This window comes from Cebidichthys violaceus, unplaced genomic scaffold (genome assembly GCF_023349555.1).
Source record: "Cebidichthys violaceus isolate CVI_PGR_0920_01 unplaced genomic scaffold, fCebVio1.0.p SCAF_44, whole genome shotgun sequence".
Taxonomy (NCBI): Eukaryota; Metazoa; Chordata; class Actinopteri; order Perciformes; family Stichaeidae; genus Cebidichthys; species Cebidichthys violaceus.
Window position 1 is genome coordinate 947156 of NW_027176639.1, and position 22112 is coordinate 969267.

The window sequence follows — 22112 nt, forward strand, 5'->3', positions numbered from 1 at the left end:
CTTGCACTTTGACCTCTCAAAGCCGTCCTGCGTTGCATTTCCACGGACGACGAGAACGCTCGTGACACATGTTGAGCATGGTCCTTTCAAAGAGAAGGCAACAGACCGCACCAATTAATAGTCTACAGATACAATAATGCAGAAGAATTAAGATGCTCACACAAAGGCATTGGTAACTATTGATAAATGTACTTTTACATCGATAAAGACTAAAGGTAAGTAAGTTATTATGTAGTGAATTTCTTTTCTAATCTATTTCTTGGTCCAACCTTTCATTAAAAAATTTAAAAAATGTATTAAAAAGTAAATTAAGACATAATTAAATAAATGGAATCAGGTCAAACAGCACCAGTTTGAATTTGAGAAACCCTTCCGAGTCCTTATTATTTGTTAAATTACATGCCCAGTGTATGTGAACAGTCATGTGATATTTCTTATGGACGAAAATCATTTCTAAAAACGTTGCTGAAATGTGGACGTTGTTTTCTTTTAAAAACCCTGTTTTGAAATGGAGACGTATGAATGTGGATGTAGCCTAAAAGTGTCCGCCGCTCCTTTAAATGTGAACACTCTTACAGCCTCTTTATGGAAGTTGCAATGTTAAATCGCTCGAGTGCCACTTTTATTCACGTTATTCTTGCTCCTTCTTTTTTAAACACGTTTAGCCATCATTACAATAAAAACTTGCATTGCTTCTTTTGCTGCAGGCCTTTTATATAGCTGTGAGGGAGAAATGTCCCCCAATACACACACACACACGATTCCAGAAAGACGGTGGAGATGCTAAACCCGAAAGGAAAATATAATTTCTTCAATTTTATTCGAGCAGAGGGATGTCAAGAGCAACATTAGGTGCGTATGCTCAGACACTGACGCATGCTGCTGTCTTATATTCTACACTTGAATAACACATTTTACTTTAAAATCATACACATTCACACACACACCAGCTCTGGATGTCCCACCACACCAGTGAGGGACCAAAACGAGACAAGACCTATCACGTCTCCTCTCAGTGAGAGCAGACATTGTTGACTCACTGAAGTCTAGAAGCGCTCAGCCTGCGTCCCACCACAGCTATGCACTGTCTGACCAGAGCCTCGGAGCAAGGGTGTGCAGACTCACACGCTTTTATGGATGCATGCAAACATTACACAAACACAGTCAGACACACGTACATACAGGTACATAGACACATACATATGTCGGTCCCACTTTTACTCCAGCTCTGCGGTTTTCTCTTTAAGTCGCAAACACTTTCTTCTGGTCTCTCCATCCTTCAATCAGACCTGACCGTCGATTACTTCATGTACCCCTTATACAGGAATCTGAGAGGGAGTGTTTACTCTTTGTTGATGGACATTACACCTGTCAGACACTTCTGCAAAGGCTTTCTGAAAGGTATTCATCCCCTGACTCCTCACAGTCATGCCTGGATTAACCCCACACACACACACACACACACACACACACACTCTCCCCCCTTTGTGCACTGTGTACTCCTCTACTAATTACGGTGCACACAGCAGACTATAAATGGCAGTTTCATTATGAGCCAGAGGACGCAGAAAAACAACCACCACTCCCGTCTTGGAATAATACCACCTGGACCTGCAGGTTTTTTTTTCTTTGTGCACATTTGGGATCATTTGATTAAACACAATTTTTTTTTGGTTTAGAAAAGTGCACCATGTGAACGATGTGACAGCGGTTGCTTGTAGCAATGAACCACACACGACGAAGAGTCACCGAAATCTCCAGCGCTGTCTCGACTCCACGCAGGTTTACAACAAGTTCAGCTGTCCCGCAACTTTACTGCTTTGGTTTACCCTCAGTGCTCTTATAGCGTCGCTTTCAGGCGCAGCAGGCAGCTGTTTTTTGCGGGAAAAAAGGAGAGTCTTAAAACACACTGTGCGCCACCTGCAGACAGATAACCCGGGGCTTTGGGGACCTGTTGTTGATCCAGCCTGCCTCACACCTGTGACCTGCACACACACACACACACACACACACACACACAAAGCAACACACACAGCCACACATGTGTAGCCACCCACAGTCAGACAGACAGATAGGGAAACACTCAACCAGTGTCTCACCACAAACACACACACAGACAAAACCGACACACCCCGCCATTCACTGTCGTGGCCTTGTTTACTCATGACCATCACAGCTCTGCAGCGCTCAACCCCGTCATTCCACAGATTCCTGAGGCCCAGCACCATTTTATGTGCTTTTTTTGCAAACAGACTTGTGCTTTTCTTTTAAGGACAGGAGTCGCATAATGCATTTCTAGATAATGCTGACTAATGTAAAAAAAAAGTGAACGATAGTGACAGATAATGTGGAGGCTCAGAGCAAACCATTTGCGTTAAGTATAATCTAATTGTTCTGCATGCCGTCTTGTTTGGAGGGCCACACTGCAGTGACACATATTTCACTGAATATGACATGATAATGGAAACTGGGACCAACTGGAGTTTACACAGTTCGCCTCAGAAGGCCTTTATCGCTGCAACACTGCTCTGATTGCTCAACACACTCCCTCATTTTCTTTTGCCTTATTTTCAGGTTCGGTCTAACATAACAAGAATAAACAAAAGATGCACTCATGATTTGTTTGACATAGAAAAGAAAGAGAAAGTGTCTGGCCAAAGGGTAATTTTCTATATTTACTTTATTCATTTAAATGCTTGGTTTCCTCCCACGGGGCAAAGCTATGTGGGCCAGGTGAACTATGTGAACTCTAAGTTGCCTGCTAAGTGACTTTGTATGTGTGTGTGTGTGTGTGTGTGTGTGTGTGTGTGTGTGTGTGTGTGTGTGTGTGTACAGCCCTGTGACAGACTAGTGACCAGTCCAGGATGCTGACCCTGTGACCCTGCACAGCAACATGCAGCTATAGAGGCTATAGACGGACGATTATACTGTAGATCCCACTGTGTCCATCTAATGTGTGCAGTCCATACGAAACATTAAGAATTCTCTGTGAGCTACACAAACAAATATCGCTTAACTTATACCAACTTCACTCCACTAACTGACCCTTCACTTTTTTTAAATGCTTAATTTAAGTAGTTCTTGCAGCCATAGAACTGCATCCTTTGAGCGGATCTTACGAACATTAAAGAAAGATGACGCCATCTAGTGACGAACCCTTGGACCTGCACAGGATGACGACACTACAGCGACCTTCATGTACTCACAGCTGCACGCCCTCCAGTCACATGGACACAATTTAATGTAATATTTTAAAAAAAATAATAATAATAACACACACAAACATCCATAAATACGTACAGAGTCACATAATACTTCACTGACAAACAGAACTGAGACAGTTCTTGTATACAGACTACAATCATTACGGTGATGTATAAATATATGTATATATATATTCATATGAATCCATTTAGGTTTTCCGAGCTGTAGCGTATAGTTTGTAGTGTTCATTATAGTAAGTAGCTGCGTATTAATTAGGTCAAATAGAAAGTGTGCAGGGGTCAGCTGGGACAGCGTTGCGCAAGTCGTCATGCGGTTGCGTCATACGCCTGCGACACGACAGAATTTTTCAATGACAGCTTGCACACATTTCTTATTAGACGGGTAGTTGAACCGTACAGCGATAAAGACTACCATGCACAGAGCCGCACGCACAGCGGCACGCGGCTGGTCCGGTGTTGTCGGCGCGACAACGACTCGCCGGTGTTTGAAATGCAGAGGTAAGCAGTGGCGTTTACCTCAGCTGCGAGCTAAGAGCTAACAGTGCTACAAATGCTACAACACGTACTCACCTGTGGCTATAACGTTAGCTTTGTTTTGCATGTGTTTCATAAGTGAATGTAACGTTAGGAGTCACGGGGTAACGGCAGCGTTACCGGGCATACTTGTAACGTTAAGCTATTTAAAAGTGAGATATTGTTTGGTCATTTTAATAATGTATATAACACAGAAGAACAGACATTAGTATCAGTGTTGCTGTATCACATTTCCATCCATAAGACTCTACAAACACCTACGAGACTTATTATTTTTATAACGCATTTAATTCATAACATTTTAGTTATTGTGCAACAAATGTTTGAGCTCCTAGTACGGACATACTTATGCATACATATATATATATATATCCCGTACTGTAAACGTCGTTACGTGTTTGTTACGTACAGGCGTTCGTCGTAACCGAACGCCTGTACGTCATAGTTCCCCTGCAGCTGAGCTCACGCGCATACGGCGTAGTCCCGACCCCGCGCGACAGCGAGGAGAAGGAGATGTTGGCCCAAATTCTGCGCGTGGACCACGCGGGTGAATACGGGGCCAACCGCATCTACGCCGGCCAGATGGCGGTGTTGGGACGATCCAGTACCGGACCGCTCATCCAGGTGCGCGTGTGTGCAGAGTGACGACACGGTGGCACTGGAAACTGGCAACACATGTTTACTTAGATGTGTGGAAATGCACACGTTTATTTTCACTTAAATTCTTGCCTAGTGTCATTATTTGACATGTGATAACTGTACTTTTGCTGTGTTGTGATCCACAAATAAAACATACGTTGTGCATGCATATCACAGGTGTATCTGCATCCATTTTTAATGCTCCGTGTTTTTTTGTTTTTCTTTAGGAAATGTGGGATCAAGAAAAGAAACACTTGGCGAAGTTCAATGAGATCCTGGCTGAGAACCGAGTCCGCCCCACAGCGCTGTTACCCCTCTGGAATATTGCTGGATTTGCATTAGGTTGGTACCAGCCATACGCAGTACTGCAGAGTTTATAACACAGTTATGAGACAAAGAAAAAAACTATTTTGACACCGTACCCGTCTGGGTGTCCTTGGTTTGTTTTGGGTTATTATCATGCTTCATATAACGTGAACATACCTTTTGTCTCCATGCTGCATTTGTCCACCAGCATATTAGAACTTAGAAAGACAACATGCAGTCAGTTGTTAGATCTTAAATGTGTGTTTCTTTCTGTTTTAAATCTACTCCAGGTGCGTCCTGCGCGCTACTGGGGAAGGAGGGAGCCATGGCCTGCACCGTGGCGGTGGAGGAGAGCATATCCGAGCACTACAACAGCCAGATAAGAGCTCTGATGGAGAAGGACCCCGAGAGATACACTGAACTGTTACAGGTGAGCCGGCCACCGTTCCCTCTGTCGCCTTTGACGCTCGCAGTACATCGTGGTGATGCATAAAGGATGTGAAGGGACGTTATTTTACTCCATGGTGCAGAGTGTTGTAGTGTTACACAGAAACAAACGAGCGTCTCAACAAAAGGAAAGCGGTAATGTCACACATGCATGTCACACAGGGGGCCAAAAACACGTGAAAAACGATAGTTTAAATTATGCCTTAGTGGTTCTAGAGAGTCACAGTTGATGTCTTTCTTAGTTTGGGCACATTCCCCAAACCCACAGTAGCGTCTTGAATTGTGACACATCGTAGCTACGCGGCTAATTTTGTCGTTTAATCGTCGGTAACGTTTCCGGATACTTTACAGATCGGTGAAACCGGAGACGCACTCGACACGCGAAGACCCGAATTCAAAGACTTTTAAAAGAGTCGGTTCAGTTGTCGTTATGCCTGATCATAGGACGTAACATATGATGAACTCGATTCATGCAGTTAAGATGAACCGTGAGACGATTTTAAACAAAGAAGAGGTGCTCTAGAGAGCGCACCGTACGCTTCCTGGTTGTGTCCTGATGAATGGTGTTGTGTTGCATTTGAACAGGTTATAAAGGAGTTCAGAGACGATGAGATGGAGCATCATGATACGGGACTGGAGCATGATGCTGAGACGGTAAGCACACTTTACTGCTCCTTCACTGCACACATCAGTGCTTTGATTAGAAGGCGCCTCGTGAAATCAAAGTACTCTACAAATATAAAGATATCCATTTAATGAATGTCATTTAAAGTATCACAGTCTAAGTATGTTTTATGTGTTTGTTTTTTTTGTTGTAGGTTCCTGGATACTGGCTACTAAAAAATGCGATACAGCTTGGCTGCAAAGCTGCAATACTCGTCTCTCAGCGTGTCTGACGTTGTATTTAGAATAATCGAAAACATCTGCTCTGCCGTTTGTTTGATTTGTTGACTCTGTTTGTATAAAGTTATTTGAATCCTGCTCCGTTGTAAATGAATCGCTTCGTCATACTATGTAAAGTATTGTATGCAGACATTCATAGTTGCCTACATGAATCAGTTGTTGTACTTCTCTGTACACTGTGTAATACACAGACAGGAGGCGACTCTTCCTGCATTAAACAGCAGATCTCTGCCCCGTTGTGTCACTTCTGTGCTTCCTTTGAGATGCAGCTCACCCGGTGAGTACTGTTGGCGAGAACACTTTTGCAGCACTGATTCAGCTATTGAGAGTGAGCTTATATTAGCATTTATCATATATAGTTTGTTTCTTTTCTTCCTTAAGATGTCCGAGTGATCTTGGACAAAAGACAAAGATCTCACACTCTGCCGTTAAGATAAATACCTAAAATACATGTAATGAGGACGTATTGCTGCTAGCATACACAGCCATCGTACCCTTCAACAGACTCTCCGGTTTCACATGTAATAGTTCATATATCAAGCTGAGCAATGACTTGTCATCCTGGCCTAACTGCTAAGCGTCCTCACACAGCTGTTCTGGGTACATTAGGTCACCGAGAAAGAGGGATTGACAAGAGGCTTGTCCAGGGACCCCTGATCTATTAGGCCTTTCAGCAGGTTGAGCAAACTGTGTTTGTTTGTCCTCACTGCACACCGAGTTCTGACCCAAAGCCTTTTTTGCCCATAGTTTAACCTTTTCGTGCACTTGGAGCGTGATGATGCATTGATTTATGGCCAGCTGATGGGACTCAAATCCTTTGATTATAATTTGTCTCCTGGCTCTAGCAGGCGGTGAGGGTCGGTTCATACTTTACAATGTATGTGAACACTTAGAGGAGATAAGGTAACGTATCAAGTCTGGATATCTTCCTAAAGATATTCCCTTATTTAGCAACTTAACAGGGATTCAAATTCAAAGAGTAAACATTTTAAATGCAGCAATAAATTAAGCAAAACTAGAGAGGTGCCGATAGCTGGATTGGGTATCTAATACCATTATTTTAATAAACGATTCAAGACATTTATTTTGATGCATTTATTACATTTAGTATTAGAACGACGTTTACTTCAAGCCTAATGTTTCCTTATGCATAAAGGAATGACCCTCGTCTCTTCCAACAGCTTATTGATCAAACGCTGCTGTCTTCAGGATAATCGTTGTATTTACATATTCACGTCTTTCCTTTATTCCGTCGCCTGTCTGTAGATCAGTGTCTGGGACTAAAAGCGTTTCACCGAGATGAGCCGTGATCAGCCGGGTTCACGGGCTCGGGTCTATTTTGCCGAGCATGAGGTCAGAGGAGTTATTTTAGCTGAGGTAGGCGTTTGCATATCAGACCTGACCTCGAGGGTTAATGTGCCGTATTGCCTCCATTCCTAAATAATAATTAGCTGGAGTAAAATAGATTTAAAAAAAACAAACACATCCCATAACATGTTTGTTATGATAGTGGACATTATGAACAGCCTGTTATCGGTTAATAACCTCCAGCTGTGTGAGGGTACAGTGAGTAACCTCCATGTCTAGTAATAACTTAACCCCTTATGTTTTAATAATTAATTTTTCTGTTTTAAAGACGAGTTGCTGATGCCCTTTTGTGATCTCTGTTCTGCTACATTTTCTGAGCTATAAAAACTCTCACTATCTTACCTGCACTAGATAAAACAGGGAACGTTTTTTTTTCTTGCGTTAATAGAACAAAAAAAAGTCACAAATGCCTCTTAAAGTCACAAGAGGTCGCCTCACTAAGTAACATGAGACATATGAGGATCATACGTTCTCTGTGCCCAGATTAATGGTGCTGACAGTTTCATAGCAAAGTGTAGCTGTTTAAATAAAGAAACAACAGTACAGCTCCATCCGCAGCACCTTTTTGGGTGACGAAATTACTGGTAAATGAAAACCGGCTCGGTAAACACGCAGGCGTTAATAAGCGCAAGCCGTCGACTTTACATCTAAATTATCTGTCATTGTTTATAGATATAATAGTTTTTAATGTCACTTTTATTTTTAACTTCACTTGAATCCGAAGGTGATCGTTCCGTGTCCATCAGGAGTTCATGTGAACTGTTTAGGTTCATTTCTCAGAATTCAAAAGGAATCTGCTGAAACACTGACTGAAGAAATTGGCAACAAGAGTTTTGAAAAGCGTAACAAAACTAAACTGGGACTGTCTTGCTGCCCGTGAAAAATGCTGGTTGTAAATTTTGAGCAGCACGAATAATAGAAATCCTTATAAGTCATAAAAGCTTTCGGATACAGATTGTATTGCTTCTTGGCTTGGCCGTATGCAGGCTGTCAGTCAGCGGGCCTTTCTGGGGTTTATGGTGACTAACAGACAGCCAAGGTCCATCTGTAGCATTGAGTAACCTCTGGGGATGCAGTCGATATCGTTTCACTGTAGAATCACCATAAAACGGTCCCATAGTCACAGTATTCTTTCATATTTTATAAAGTGCACAAACACATGGATCATATCTCCCATTAGTTCATTTAAAATGATAGAATATACAGAATAATCATCAAACAAACATCTCTGTGATCTTTGAGAACACACAGGGAATCAGTGAAGGCCTGCCTGACACAAGACGCAGCATTGTTCCCTTTCCCCCTTGAGGACACGATGTACCGTTCTTTGTGCATTTAAAAGTGAGCGCTTGCATTTAAACTCACTCCAGCCATGCCGCTTTATATGCATTGTCCAATTGCAGAGTGTCCTCCCCAACATAAAGCAGGTGTGTTAAAGTTGGACCATTGTGGTTAATCAAGGTTTAAGCTGTTGGACACAAGAAAGCAAATAAGCATATGTTCTTTATATTCACGCTTTAAAGTACTGATACTACATCTGCGTGTTATTCCCAATCCCTAATCTCCTTAATACAGAGAATAATTGTCTATAATAATAAGTGCGTTCACTTAATTTATTTGTCCATTACGCTGAAAGGTCTGTCAACCACAGCGGACATGATGTGGACATAATGATATCATGTTTTATCTGATGAGCTCAGCCCACTCGACCGCCTCGGGGCAATAAAGCTAACGCAGACGCTAACTGTCATGTCACCATCAATTTTATGTGCAAAATCACAAGCACACTTATTAATAAGAGCACGCATTGCCTTGATCCGTTAACGAGGGCTTTCCAGAGGCGAGGGGCCATTAAGTCGGGCTTTTCATACACCGTTGGTTCTTTAGGTCAACTCTTCACATGCAGCAGCACGGGCTGAAAAACAAGCCCGACTTAGAAAGGCAACTCTATAAATAGTAACATTTTACTGTTCTGTGGTATGTCTATGCATGTAAATACCTGTGGTGTGATGTCACTATATGCTTTAGATCACTGTGTTGCAGATTGAAACTTTGTTCTTTTGGTTTTACAGAGTTTGTTTCTTGCTTGCGACACATAAATGAATGTTTTCAAATTGTTCTGCTGAAATATGCATGTGTGCATTTTCCACGTGCATCTAAACACTTCGATCCATGATAAATCTTTCGGGTGACTGAGGGGTGTGTGTGTGTGTGTGTGTGTGTGTGTGTGTGTGTGTGTGTGTGTGTGTGTGTGTGTGTGTGTGTGTGGCCTGAGAGAGCTGTAAACCACGTGTCCACATGTCTCCACAACACATCATGCAAAGGGCTGACATCACTTCAGCTGGAATGTGTGATTTACAGCCTGCCACACTGTGCCATCTACCGATCGCTGTGGGGGAAGAAGAAGCGCGCCAAGGTCAGTCTTCGAGGAAGGTTCATCAGAACAAAACATTCTCAAAATGAATCTTGTGCACCGTTTTCATCATATCATCACAGCAAACAAGCGTGCAGAAAGTAACCAAGACCACAGTAACGATAAAAAGACCCCTGATCGTGTTTTACACATTTGACAAGTGCGTATAATCTACTTTTCTTTTAGCAGTTTTAGGATGTAAAACATAGAGCTACGACAAACGGACATGATACAAACCCAAAGGACTTTTACGTAAGCTTACACCTCAAATGTAGACGTAATCCTGCATGTGCACGTAACAAATCATTGCTACAAATGAGGGTGTGGCTATAAGTTTCATTATGTGAGGTATACACAATAAACAAACAGAATAGCATGCAGACATATGTTCCGTCTGATCAACCGCTAAGAATATCTCGGCAGATATTGGAAGGATTGTCATGAAAGTGTGCGCAGACACTCTCAGAGGATGAATCCTGATTCCCTGAATTTCCCTCTGGCACCATCAGCAGGTCAAAGTTGAGGTACGCGGTGATCTACCTCAGCATATAGACACTGGAAGGACTGGCACAAAACTTTGTTTGGCCTTCACAGTGTCCCTTTAGTCACGCAGTGGAGTGACGGACCAGTGGTGACCCGTGACCCGTATGCGTACCGCCTCGGTAGTTGTTTTTTAAGGAGATGTTTTAACAACAAATAGATATTAAAAATGAATTATAAGCTTATAATACATCATTTAAACGATTTGTTTTAATCCATAAAAATACAATCTCTTATTTCCTTATTATTATTCTAATTGTGTTCTTATGAGAATATAAAAACACTGTAGATGACTATAACAAAGTCATCTGTCATCAAAAGATAACATTTAGAGTTTTTGAATAGTATTTTTGGGACGATGGCAAAGAAAATAGTCTGGAGCCTTGAAGTCCAGCTGCTATAATTAAACAACAACAACATGGATCAGCAGTTAGTGTCGGTGTCAAATAAACAGTGACCGGGGATCTCTAAAAGTTATATTTGCTCCCTTTCTTCTTTTGTGGTGATCCAATCCGTGATCCGAGCCGTGACTCTGATCCGTGATCCGATCCGAACAGTGAGCTTTGTGATCCGCTGCACCACTACTAGCGTGCTAAACCGAGATTCAAAGCGTAAACAGTTTACTTGCCAAACATCATCATGTTAGCGTTGCCATTAAAGTTGACCTCAAAGCACAGCTGTGCCTCAGGACAACCTCTCAGAGCTGCTGGGATGGCTGTCCTGTTGTCACTTTAGTGGTGATTTAAGTCACGCAGGCTTTTATATTCCTCGCAAATCACAGCCACATAGCATAAGTTGGCGATCTGAGTTCAGATTTCTATATGCAGAACGTCCAAAGTTATTCAGGGTGTGGATTCTGAGGTAATGAACCCACGATATTAAGCGAACAAGAAAACAGACATCAAGGTGATATTTATCTGAATCTTCTCTTATCAGATGGGGCTTGTGCAGCTGTTTCCACCCTGTGCTGTGCGATATAGTGGAATTGTGGATCAGGTGTGAAGACTTCTTGTTGAAGCCCAGCACGGCGTGACCCCCCCACCGCTGGTATCCATCACTGCACTGACAGGCCTGGTGGTTCATCCAGCGTGACTCCGAGGCCACGTCGCTGCTCCGCTGTGTCACAAGTCCCAAAGACAAGCTGATCACTCAAACACAGCATGCACCCAGCCCATCCCATCCCCTTTGAGAACCAGTGGCCCACTTTGGCAGGAAGAATTGATTGAACAAAACCCTGATGGAGAAGAAAAAAAAAACAGGGTATTCGTTGCATGACTCGATATCTACTGTGATGCTTTCGGTTCCCTAATATCACAATTTGTCCTTTACACATCTTTGGCTGTTTAGGATTGTGGTTTTGGCATTCATAACTCGGAGTGGAACATATTTGGCCCGGATGAAGGTGCGTCTGGCACGCCGATAAGGTGGACAGAAGGCATAGTTGGGTTGTGAGAGGTTCAGCAGAGTGCGCTGCAGCTTCTCGCGGCACACAAAACGTATTTGCTTGTCGGCTATCCGATGCTATGCCTGTTACATCACCATCCCAACCCTCCTAAATCCAAACACCTCGTATTCGTGCCATCGACCCCTCCTCCATCTATCACACTGATGCATTGGCAGTCGGCAGAAGGTTACCACGCAAGGCCTCTTAACACCTGGTTTTAGGGATAGCTTTGCCCACCCCACCTGCTAGCCTCCTGCGATGGCCGAGCACTTTGCACCGATCCCGCTAAGATCTGCCTGTCATCCTCACTGATTGAATGGAGAGTGTTACTCCAACCAGGTCTCATATCTCTCGCCTGAGGCTTGTTTTCATGTGGCTTGTAAAGATGCCACTCTTATCTCCTATTAATCATGGGCCTCTTTTCCAAGCTATGCTCTCCACTGCTGGTGACAACATAGATTCAGAGGGATGCTGTTGTAGATTGTCAAATTACACCCAACATGGCAGAGGAGGCCGCGAGGCGTGATTGTGGTATGTTTCACAACCGTATGGAAGGTTTTATTGTTTAATTTTTATACAAATATGTGTTTTAATTCATCTCACAACAAAAGCTTTTTGATTGAAACGCGCTAACGTTTGAATGTGTCGTTCATACGGTTGGATTTTTGGACTCGTTACCTGTGAGTTGCAGCCTCTCTGTGCTGCTGTGCGGCCATAAGAATCCAGCACATGACTGCTGTCTCTGGTTCGCTCGTTCTTTGAAGCTATCAGCCGACAAATATTCTAGCTTTGCGACCGGGCCCTTCGGCTCTTGAGGTTGGCGATGACACGCATGCTCAGCAGACAAAGTGCCCGGACCACCCTGGCTTTAGGTGTCCTGACCTTGGAGGTTGGCTGTGAAAAATTACAACACAACGGGAGAAAGAATGCCTCCCGTGCTGCACAAGGGGTCGAGCCGTTGCCCCCGTCAGGGTGAAGTTCAGCGTGTCTCATGAGCCCCTTACAGGTTATGTAAAATTATTGTTTTTCTAAAGATAAAGAGACAAATGTAATAGACTCCACAAGTGTGTCAGGTCTCACTTTGTGTATGTGTGTGTGTGTGTGTGTGTGTGTGTGTGTGTGTGTGTGTCTGTTCTAGATGCAAAGAGGGACAGTGTTAAACAAGTTGGATGAGTTGAATCACTGGAGGGGTAGCACACAAATTCACTTAAATCCATTGATCTGAAGCCTGCTGTGAAAAACGCATCATTCTGTCCAATCCCATATCAAAGAAAAACAAAATAGCAGCAATGCCATCTCTCTGTTCGTGACATTCTAGCGAAATGGTGATAGATTTACAGCAACTTCTTTTGGTTTTCAGCTATTCGAGGTATCTGTTAAACAGATTGTTGCATTGATTTCTGGGAAGACAGATGGTGGTGTGCATGCTTCGAGACAACTGAAGGAATGAAGAATTGTTCAGCTCGGTAGATCAAATTCAGTATAGTTATGTCCTTAGGGTACATTTTTATTGCGCGTAGGTGCATACGATCTCACAGACATATTTCTGAGTAGCTTTGTTTTCTTTCTGGCCGAGGTTGAAAGTAGATAGAATAGCTTGAAATGCTTGAAAATGAGACAAAAATACATTTTTTTCTGCCAAAGCAATGAGACGAACCATGATAAATCTGTCTGCCTTGTTAGCGACTCTTTAAACGGTTGGCTCATTATTGCAGACGACATTCCCGACAATTTGATCTTCTTTTGCCAAAAGAGAATGAAAGACACCAACGACAAAGACAAAATATTCTGCTACCCATTTTACTGTTTTACCTTTGACCAATTCATAACGTTTTTATTCAGATGTGACTGGAGGTGTTTCTCTTCTCCTCCGTGCTTTAACTCGTTCTCCTGCCACCCAGCGCTCCTCTCAGCCCCGGCAGCCTCAGCAGCCTCTGGCCTTCCAAGCAATCATTATTTGACGTGATTGACACGTCAGGATGGTGTGCATTTCATTGTTGAGAATTTTAGAGCCCTTGGCCTCGTGAACCTTCAGCGATCAGTGGTACGTCACCCTTCAGCCATCCCAGTGGCACAAGGCTGGATTACAAACTAGTCAAAGTGGGCAACTGCCCCCCCCCCCCCCAAAAAAAAATGTCATTTACACAATTAAAATCAATTTGAACCGCTGAAGTTGATTATCAAATGCAATGGGTCCTGCATCTCATTGTCAAAAATCTAAATCAAAAAGTCACTGGCAATAACTTTTTACATTTTTTTTCAGAGGTTTAAAAATAAGAAACTATATCACTCTTGAAATAAGTTTTGGGCGTGTTGCTACAGAGTGTCCACCATCTGTGCCTTGAGAGTGTCCGCTAAATCGTTGACCATGCGGGAACCCTTACGGTGCTCTCCATTCCCGTGTCGGGCAGCGTTTGAAGTGTGTACTCCAATGACCTCGGGGTCACATACCACACAAGGGGGGCTATGCAGTTATGCTTGCCACCGGCGATCAGAGATGGACGATGGAAGGGAGAAGGAGAGAGACAATAGGGGGAAGGAGAGCTCCTTCTTGAGCCATGGTCAGATGGCAGAGAGCTAAGTGGTGGGTGTGTGCAAAGACTTGTGTTGAGAGACGCGCGTGTTATCGTTTCTCCTCACCACTGGACGTCCAGTACCTCCCCTCGCGGCGTGTCGTCAGCAGTTTATCTCAGGGTCTGGCTGGAGCTGCAAGTGAAAATGGGAGGAAATCTGATCCATATGGTGGCACTATAAAGCTCACAGCTGATGCTCAGGCTTCATCAAAACCTGGTCAAGGCTTCATCTCTACTCTTGACTGACATTCCTCCTCTCACACCTGGTCACTGCGCTCTGAAATTCTCACTTTGTCCTCAGCAGCACCGGTGGTCTGCCTGACCCCTGGGGTGCCTCAGCTACCGTCTTCAAAGCTGATTCTTCTTAGAGAAGTAAGTGAATTCCCCCGGTTGAAAAGTGTTGGATTTAATGTAGACAAGTTATGGACAATTAGATTTGGTCTAATCATTTGTCATGTTTATTATATGCACGTATGAAGCCAGATTATGAATGAGTAAATACGCATTGCATGTGTCTGTTCTTCTTGTGTTGCCTTCAGATATGAAGGTACTAGGCAAGGTTGCTTTCCTGCTTTTGCTCGGGGGAATCTGGTGTCAGAACAACCGTAATGCTAAAGCTAGTGGCAAGTCCACCAAGAAGTCTGGGGGGAACCAAGGAGGTGATGTTGACCAATCTCCCCCCGTGGTTGATCTGACTGCTGGAGCAGGTGGAAGCATTGGCAGCACTAGAGGCACTGAAAGCTCTGGGAGCTCTGGGAGCACTGGGAGCTCTGGAAGCTCTGGAAGCTCTGGGACCTCTGGAAGCTCTGGAAGCTCTGGAAGCACTAGAGGAACTGGAAGCTCTGGGAGCTCTGGAAGCACTGGAAGCTCTGGGACCTCTGGGACCTCTGGAAGCTCTGGAAGCACTAGAGGAACTGGAAGTTCTGGGACCTCTGGGAGCTCTGGAAGCACTGGAAGCACTGGAAGCTCTGGAAGGTCTGGGAGCTCTGGAAGCACGGGAAGCTCTGGGAGCTCTGGAAGCACGGGAAGCTCTGGAAGCACTAGAGGCACTGGAAGCTCTGGGACCTCTGGGACCTCTGGAAGCACTGGAAGCACTAGAGGAACTGGAAGCTCTGGGACCTCTGGGACCTCTGGAAGCACTAGAGGCACTGGAAGCTCTGGGACCTCTGGGACCTCTGGAAGCACTAGAGGCACTGGAAGCTCTGGGACCTCTGGGACCTCTGGAAGCACTGGAAGCACTGGAAGCACTAGAGGAACTGGAAGGTCTGGGAGCTCTGGGAGCACTAGAGGCGCTGGAAGCTCTGGTAGCTCTAGAGGCGCTGGAGGCACAGCTGAAGCAGGGCGGGAGGGTGCTGCAGGAGCTCGTGCAGCTGAACAACAGACAGATGATATGAGGCTGCACTTCCTCAAGAACAACCAAGTTACATGTAATGATGGAACAGCGGCTGGGTGAGACGTTCTGGATTTTTGGTTTTCTCTTTCCTGAAGAGGAAATTTTGAGATTTTTGCCATTTGCTGTCTGTTTGCAGATACTACAGTGATTTTAGAAGCTACATAGAACATCAGTGTGTCCATACATGGCTGCTTTACATACACCATCTCCTCATTCCTGTTTATTTGTGGTTCTGCAGGTTTTACCTAAAGGAGTTCAGAGGAAGCCGCCGATGGCTGTTATTTCTGGAAGGTGAGTTTTTAAAAAGCCAACTGGTTAAATTGGTCCCCAAAGGTCAGCTTGCTTTGGCGTGACGCCCCCATTGGAATTTTGATGGGGATTTCATCTTGTCACTTCATGTCTGTTATTCTCCTTTTTTGGTTACTGCCTGTCACTTTGATAGACTTTGAATGTATGTGGATTGTCCTCCAGCTTGACTTACGTATTCTGAGAGCACAGGAAAGGTGTGCATCACTTTTACGAAGCACTTTACCTGGACTTTCTATAACAGGATATATGATTTATTGGTGTATTATAATGAGCGGTAGAGTGTAATACATTTTTCTAAATTCAATCAAGTCTAATTCTCTCCCCCTTTTGATGTCAAACCCCTTTGCATAAGCTGAACGTCAATCAACAAATCAGCTGCTGACAGTTTGCAAACTGAAGGAATCATTTGTCTTTTTTGTCCAACTCTGAGCAAACATATCGTCTCGTTAGCAGACCAGGCCACAGGTGCATTCCTTTCCCTCTCCATTCCTCAAAGGCCTCTGTGATGGGCTAACGAGGGTCTCCCTCCTGTGCCTGATGTGAACGTCTAATATTAGTCTCTATTATTTTTAGGTGGCTGGTGCTGCCACAGCAAAGATACCTGTGATTCCAGGTACCAAAATATACCCAGACTAATGAGCTCATTGGGGTGGCCCCAAACAAAGAGAGGTAGGTCAGCCGGCTTCGTTTTAAAATGCACGTCATACTGTTCCCATGATGTTGCTTGTTTTACGTGACCTTTTGTGAGACAAATGGACGTCCGTGTGGACTCTGATTGCTGTATTTACAGGAACTGGAATATTGTCTTCTCAAGCGCAGGAGAACCCACACTGGCACAACGCAAACATTGTGTAAGTACTTGCATATCCTCACTGTGCGTCTTATTGTGACTCATGCAGACAATCACTTTTTGTTAATGTTTGTTTGACAGAGACATCTCCCCATCCACAACTCTGTAGACATTAAAGTATGATCTCATGGCTTATATTTAAAACAGCAATAAATCACTTTTCTTTGTGCCTATTGTTGTCATTGTTTTTTCTTACTTATAGCTGCATTCATTGTTTTTTTGGGGGCAGGTAGTGCACCATGTTTTTTTTGTAAAGCTTTTTTAATTAAAAGAAAACAGCCTGTTGTTTCTGGAAGCGGATGCCAATATTGGTGAGCGTGAGCCAAAACAGTAAAGATGCAGGCTGCAAAAACCAAAACAATAAGATTAGAAATGTTTAAACACTCGACAGAATTGAGGGGAACTGAGGGGAGTTTCTGTGGGTTTAACATTGTGGGAATGAGAGTCCTAGTTGGCATGGTCACTTGATCCAGTATATGAATATATAAGACTACCGGTTAAAGACATTTCAAAACAACAATCTTCCACTTACAAAAATGTGTACGACCAACAGCTAAGTGAGATTTGTACAGGTTTGCCAATTTCTAATAAATGACAGAGGAGGTGACCTTCATGGAGTTGTTTTGATGGCCTCAAGCTTTCTTCTAACAAATGCGATTGTCTCCTCTTCTGCAGATTCATCCCGTACTGCTCCAGTGATGTATGGAGTGGTACGGGGGTTGCCCCGACCCCTCCTCCAAGGCTACGGCAAGGCAAGGAAAAAGAGAGGGATAGAAATACAAATGCAAGTAAGTTTCTCCAGATCCAGACGTTTTTTTTTCCCTTGTGTAATATCCTGCTTCCAGTTATTTGATGTGTGTATTTGTTCTCAGCTGAGTACACCTTCATGGGATCCCTGATTATCCGCGAGGTCATCAAAGACCTCATCCCCAAAGGAATCAAGCAGGCCAAGGTTGTCATGCTGTCCGGCACGAGGTGAGTCTGATGATGACCGCAGCTTTTGGACAAAAGCCTGCATCCTCTGCACCATCTGGACCATCTCCATGCCCATCGTTAAACAAGAGAAGCTCTATTTTGAGTGCTTCCTCTTGTCAACAATAAAGACATAATGTCTATTAAAGGGCCTTGCCCTGTAATGGTGAACATTCTTCCCAGGTTAGCAGCATGGTTGTTTGGACTCCCCCAAGACCTAAAACAAGATCCACTGTCTGAATGGGAACAGCTGGCATGCGCTGTCGTTATAATACCCCTAAAAAAAACACATGGCACTCTCAAAGCCAAGCTATTTCTTTTTTTTGGTTTTCTTGGCTCTCCTGCAGTGCCGGGGGAACAGGTGTTTTGCTGAACATCGAGAGGGTGGCCAGTCAGCTGGAGCAGCTCGGTGCGGAGGCTCAGGTCCGAGGCCTCGTGGACTCTGGATGGTTTCTAGAGAGCAAACAGCAGAGATCGCCCAACTGCCCCGAGACTATTTCCTGCTCGCCTGAAGATGCTATCAAGATCGGGCTCAGGTTAAGTCATGCATTCTTCAGTGAGCTAATATAGATTATATGTAAAGAATGTAAAGACACAGAAATGATCTTTCCTTTGCCGTACCAAATTTAACTCTTATATTTGGTTTTATCGTTGAAGCGACTGAGCAATAGCTTTGCGTGTATTGAAGGTGTGTGTTGTGTTTTCTCAGGTTGTGGAACGGGGTTGTACCTGACAGATGCCGGCAGCTCTATAAGAGAGGAGAGGAGTGGCAGTGCTTCTTTGGCCATAAACTGTACTCTACCTTGACCTGTGAGTGCTGGCTGGGGCCTCCTAAGTTTACCACGACTATAGTGCAGTGCCCCTCGAAAAACATGTCGAAACGCTTTGGCCTGTGGTGCTGCTGCTTGCAGAGCAATACGCCTGACATCACACGCTCTCGGTCAGAAACAGAAATTCAATTCTCTGTCTCTTGGTTCATCACTATGATCGTCCCCATTTTCCATTGCACATGTCTATATGAATACATTGATTATAGCATCTTTAAAACAGAACTATTTGTTTCCCCTGCAGCACCTCTGTTTGTTGTGCAGTGGCTGTTTGATGAGGAGCAGCTGAGAGTGGAGAACATCTACATGGGAGGACAGAGTCTGTCCGAGGAGCAGTGGCAGTACATTCAGAACCTGGGCAGGGAGCTCAAGATCTCACTGAGAGATGTCACGTAAGATTCCCAAAAAACCTTGTTTGGAAGAAAAGTGATATCAATATTTAAAAATGTAAATAAAAGCTGGATTCTGGATTCTTCTGTTTGTGTTTTTCAGGGCAGTGTTTGCTCCGTCCTGCCTCTCCCACACAGTGATCACCAGAAGGTAAGACTGGATATATGACTCCTTTGGTGGTAAGGCACTTTCATGCCTTCCGCCCCTCACTTTATTCTGGACTCCACCAGGAGTCATCTCTACCTAGTGAGCTCATGCTGCTGTTTTTGTTTGCTCGTTCATCACGCCGCATTCTTCACGTCACCAAATGCCATTTCACACTTTCCTTAACCCCTCGGTACCCCTTGAACACACTCATTATTTTGCCGCACAGATGGACATTGATGGCTCAGTGCTCGGTTTACAGAGTCAGGCTAAGTTAGGTGTATTTAATGAGGGAGAAGATTCTTTATGGGGAGGAGCTGAAGGTCCAAGGTCATTGTAGGTAATTTTGCAGTTGCTGTTCTGCTGGGTAACCCTTGCTGCAATAAAATGATGAGCCAAAAGTGGCCAAAGCAAATTGCAAATCTTGCGATCAGTCCATGACATCACTGACGACACTTTTCCTGGTCCTTGCTGTGCTTTCTGCCGCCCTTTCCCTTTTATTTCTAATCCCTAACTTCCCTATCTTTGTTGTTCTTCCAGCAACTGGATGAGTTTCCAAGTTAAAGGCACCTCTCTGCCACGGGCCCTGCACTGCTGGGACAGGAGTCTGGAGGCCACCCGCAACAACAGAACCCCTGCCAAAGGCTGTCCTTTCCACCTGGTGGACACCTGCCAGTGGCCCCAGTGCAACCCCACCTGCCCGGCCTTGGTGGACCAGGCCACCCAGCAGGAGCTCACTTTGCTCCAGATGCTGGTCGCCATGGGCCTTGACCTCCAGAAGCTGGGCCTGGATCCCCAGGAAGATGCAGATTCTCTGGCCAGCGTGGTCAGCAACGGTGGCTAAATGTAAAAGTGGACGGAAGCTTGAGCCATGCAACGGCTTAATACAAGAAATAATGTGTTGAAATTTTAATGTAACCATAGAAATAGTACAGAAATCTGGTTACTTGGTCTTGTGCTGCTCAGCATTCCATTATGCTTCATGCGTCTGTTAAATTGGTGACTTGACTGGTGGGTATGTCACTGAGTCTGAGTGGTTTGGCTGTCCCTCTACTGGACACTGGAGGAAAGAGCTCTGGGTCTAAATCAAAGGGGTTTCAGTTGTTCTGGTTAAGTAGCTTTGAGTTTCAGCAGATGGCCAGACATACTGCAGGCTCCCTCCTTCAACACACTTTCGTCCTGATCACTATTCAGGAAACTCAAACTTTAGAGCATATAGCGATAGAGTTGAACATTTTTAATGAATAGAGGCTCCTTCAAAATGTCGGCATCATGTTGCTTTGACAAGACTCGTAAAAATAAACATTTGCACACATATATACTATGGTAGGTTAACATTTTAAAACGCTTTAAATAAAGATGTATGTACCGGTCATACAATAGCAGTTATTCAAGTCATTCACTCATTTTGAGCATTCTGATTTTCCACACACGCAGTTCCAAAGACACTGGTTGCGATTTCTGTGACTTAGTTTTAGTCTCTAGCTCCTGGTGGTGAATGTGCATGATGTTCTTCTGTATATGCCGGCAGGAGTTCAACTATTTAACATGGGACGTCTGCAGTAAATTGATAAAGTTGCCTTAAAAACAACAACAGTTGTCAGGACCATCTATCTAGTGACATGCATGGACATAATACATACTCTGTATTGCAATCCTTAATTGTTGTCAATATTTGCAACTCGTGCTTCTTTCACAATCTTGTGCATGTTTTGCAAGGCATTTTCAGATGTTACTGTAACTGTATGTTTTATTTTCATCTAGGTACTGTAATAACAAATGATAATAATGTGACAAGAATTGTACCTGCTGTTGACAAGCATCAGACTGAGTTGTTGCTCATGTTAAAACAGGGAATAAAGATTCTGATTTGATCTGACGACATGGACTCGTTTGTGGTTCATCAAATTCTGTTTGCTGATTCTCTTGAAGTCTTTATTGTAACACGATCACAATCTATATGCACAACGGTGAAATGAGAAGATGCATGAGGTATGTCTCTGACTGAGCGTCTTATAGAGCGCTAATCAGTATCTGTTGAGCCTCAGTCTGAGGAGCATTTACATCTCAAGACGTATACTCTTTGTGTATGTTGAGTAATTTAATGTGGATGAAAGAGGACATTTCAACTACGCAACACCAACTGCTCTGTATAAATAAAATGACATAATCTAATAATAAAAACACTGGTTGAGTGTTAAATTGAACAGGAAAAGAATAGAAGTTATTTCTTAGCTTGTGTCAGTGGACCTTCTGAAAAACAAGGATACCCTAATCTACGATTAATATTCTAAAAAACAAAAAATGTAATTTGTCAACCTTCCTTTGCTGCCATGACATGGTCACAATCATCCTTCTTGCCCTGAAATCGACTGTGAATAAACCATGAAATAGGCATTGTTTTTGAATATGCTGAAAACAAATATTTGATTGCACTCAGCAGGACATATTGCTCTAGATAAGAACATTTAAATATGATTGTAAAATACATTATGCACATACTTCGCACTAGCTAAATGCAATGGAACGGATACAAACGTGTGCGTGCAATGTTACATCCGTACTACTAAGAGGCGCTGCTTTAAATGTGACACATGACAACTAAAGACTCTGCACGTATCTGACGGTGAAACCTGGTTGCAAAATGTCTTTTAGAAGCTACATTACCGGGAAACTAGTAAATGTGCAAATACTCTCTGCGTCGTTTTATAGTGTCACAGCAGGCGTGCAGTGCGTTTCTGGTCAAAAACATAAAGACGATAAATTCACGGCGGTGTGGGTCATCTTAACTTGAAACGGTCTTTGATTTTTTTTCCCATAATGCATTGCCGTTCGC

The 22112-nt window shown here is 43.7% G+C and overlaps 2 protein-coding genes across 2 annotated transcripts; both read left to right on the plus strand.

Moving 5' to 3' along the window:
- The first annotated feature begins 3547 nt into the window (after window positions 1-3547).
- On the plus strand, window positions 3548-6284 carry coq7 (coenzyme Q7 homolog, ubiquinone (yeast)). The gene is made up of 6 exons (XM_068728911.1): window positions 3548-3722; window positions 4204-4382; window positions 4625-4739; window positions 4994-5133; window positions 5736-5804; window positions 5969-6284. The coding sequence occupies exons 1-6, from the start codon at window positions 3638-3640 to the stop codon at window positions 6044-6046; spliced, it is 666 nt and encodes a 221-aa protein (XP_068585012.1). The 5' UTR covers window positions 3548-3637; the 3' UTR covers window positions 6047-6284.
- Window positions 6285-15781: 9497 nt separating this feature from the next.
- Window positions 15782-20120, plus strand: notum2 (notum pectinacetylesterase 2). Its single transcript, XM_068729026.1, has 11 exons — window positions 15782-15840; window positions 16023-16075; window positions 16667-16762; window positions 16884-16944; window positions 17619-17695; window positions 17816-17918; window positions 18263-18451; window positions 18625-18725; window positions 18987-19134; window positions 19235-19282; window positions 19817-20120. The coding sequence occupies exons 1-11, from the start codon at window positions 15782-15784 to the stop codon at window positions 20118-20120; spliced, it is 1239 nt and encodes a 412-aa protein (XP_068585127.1).
- The last annotated feature ends 1992 nt before the right edge of the window (window positions 20121-22112 follow it).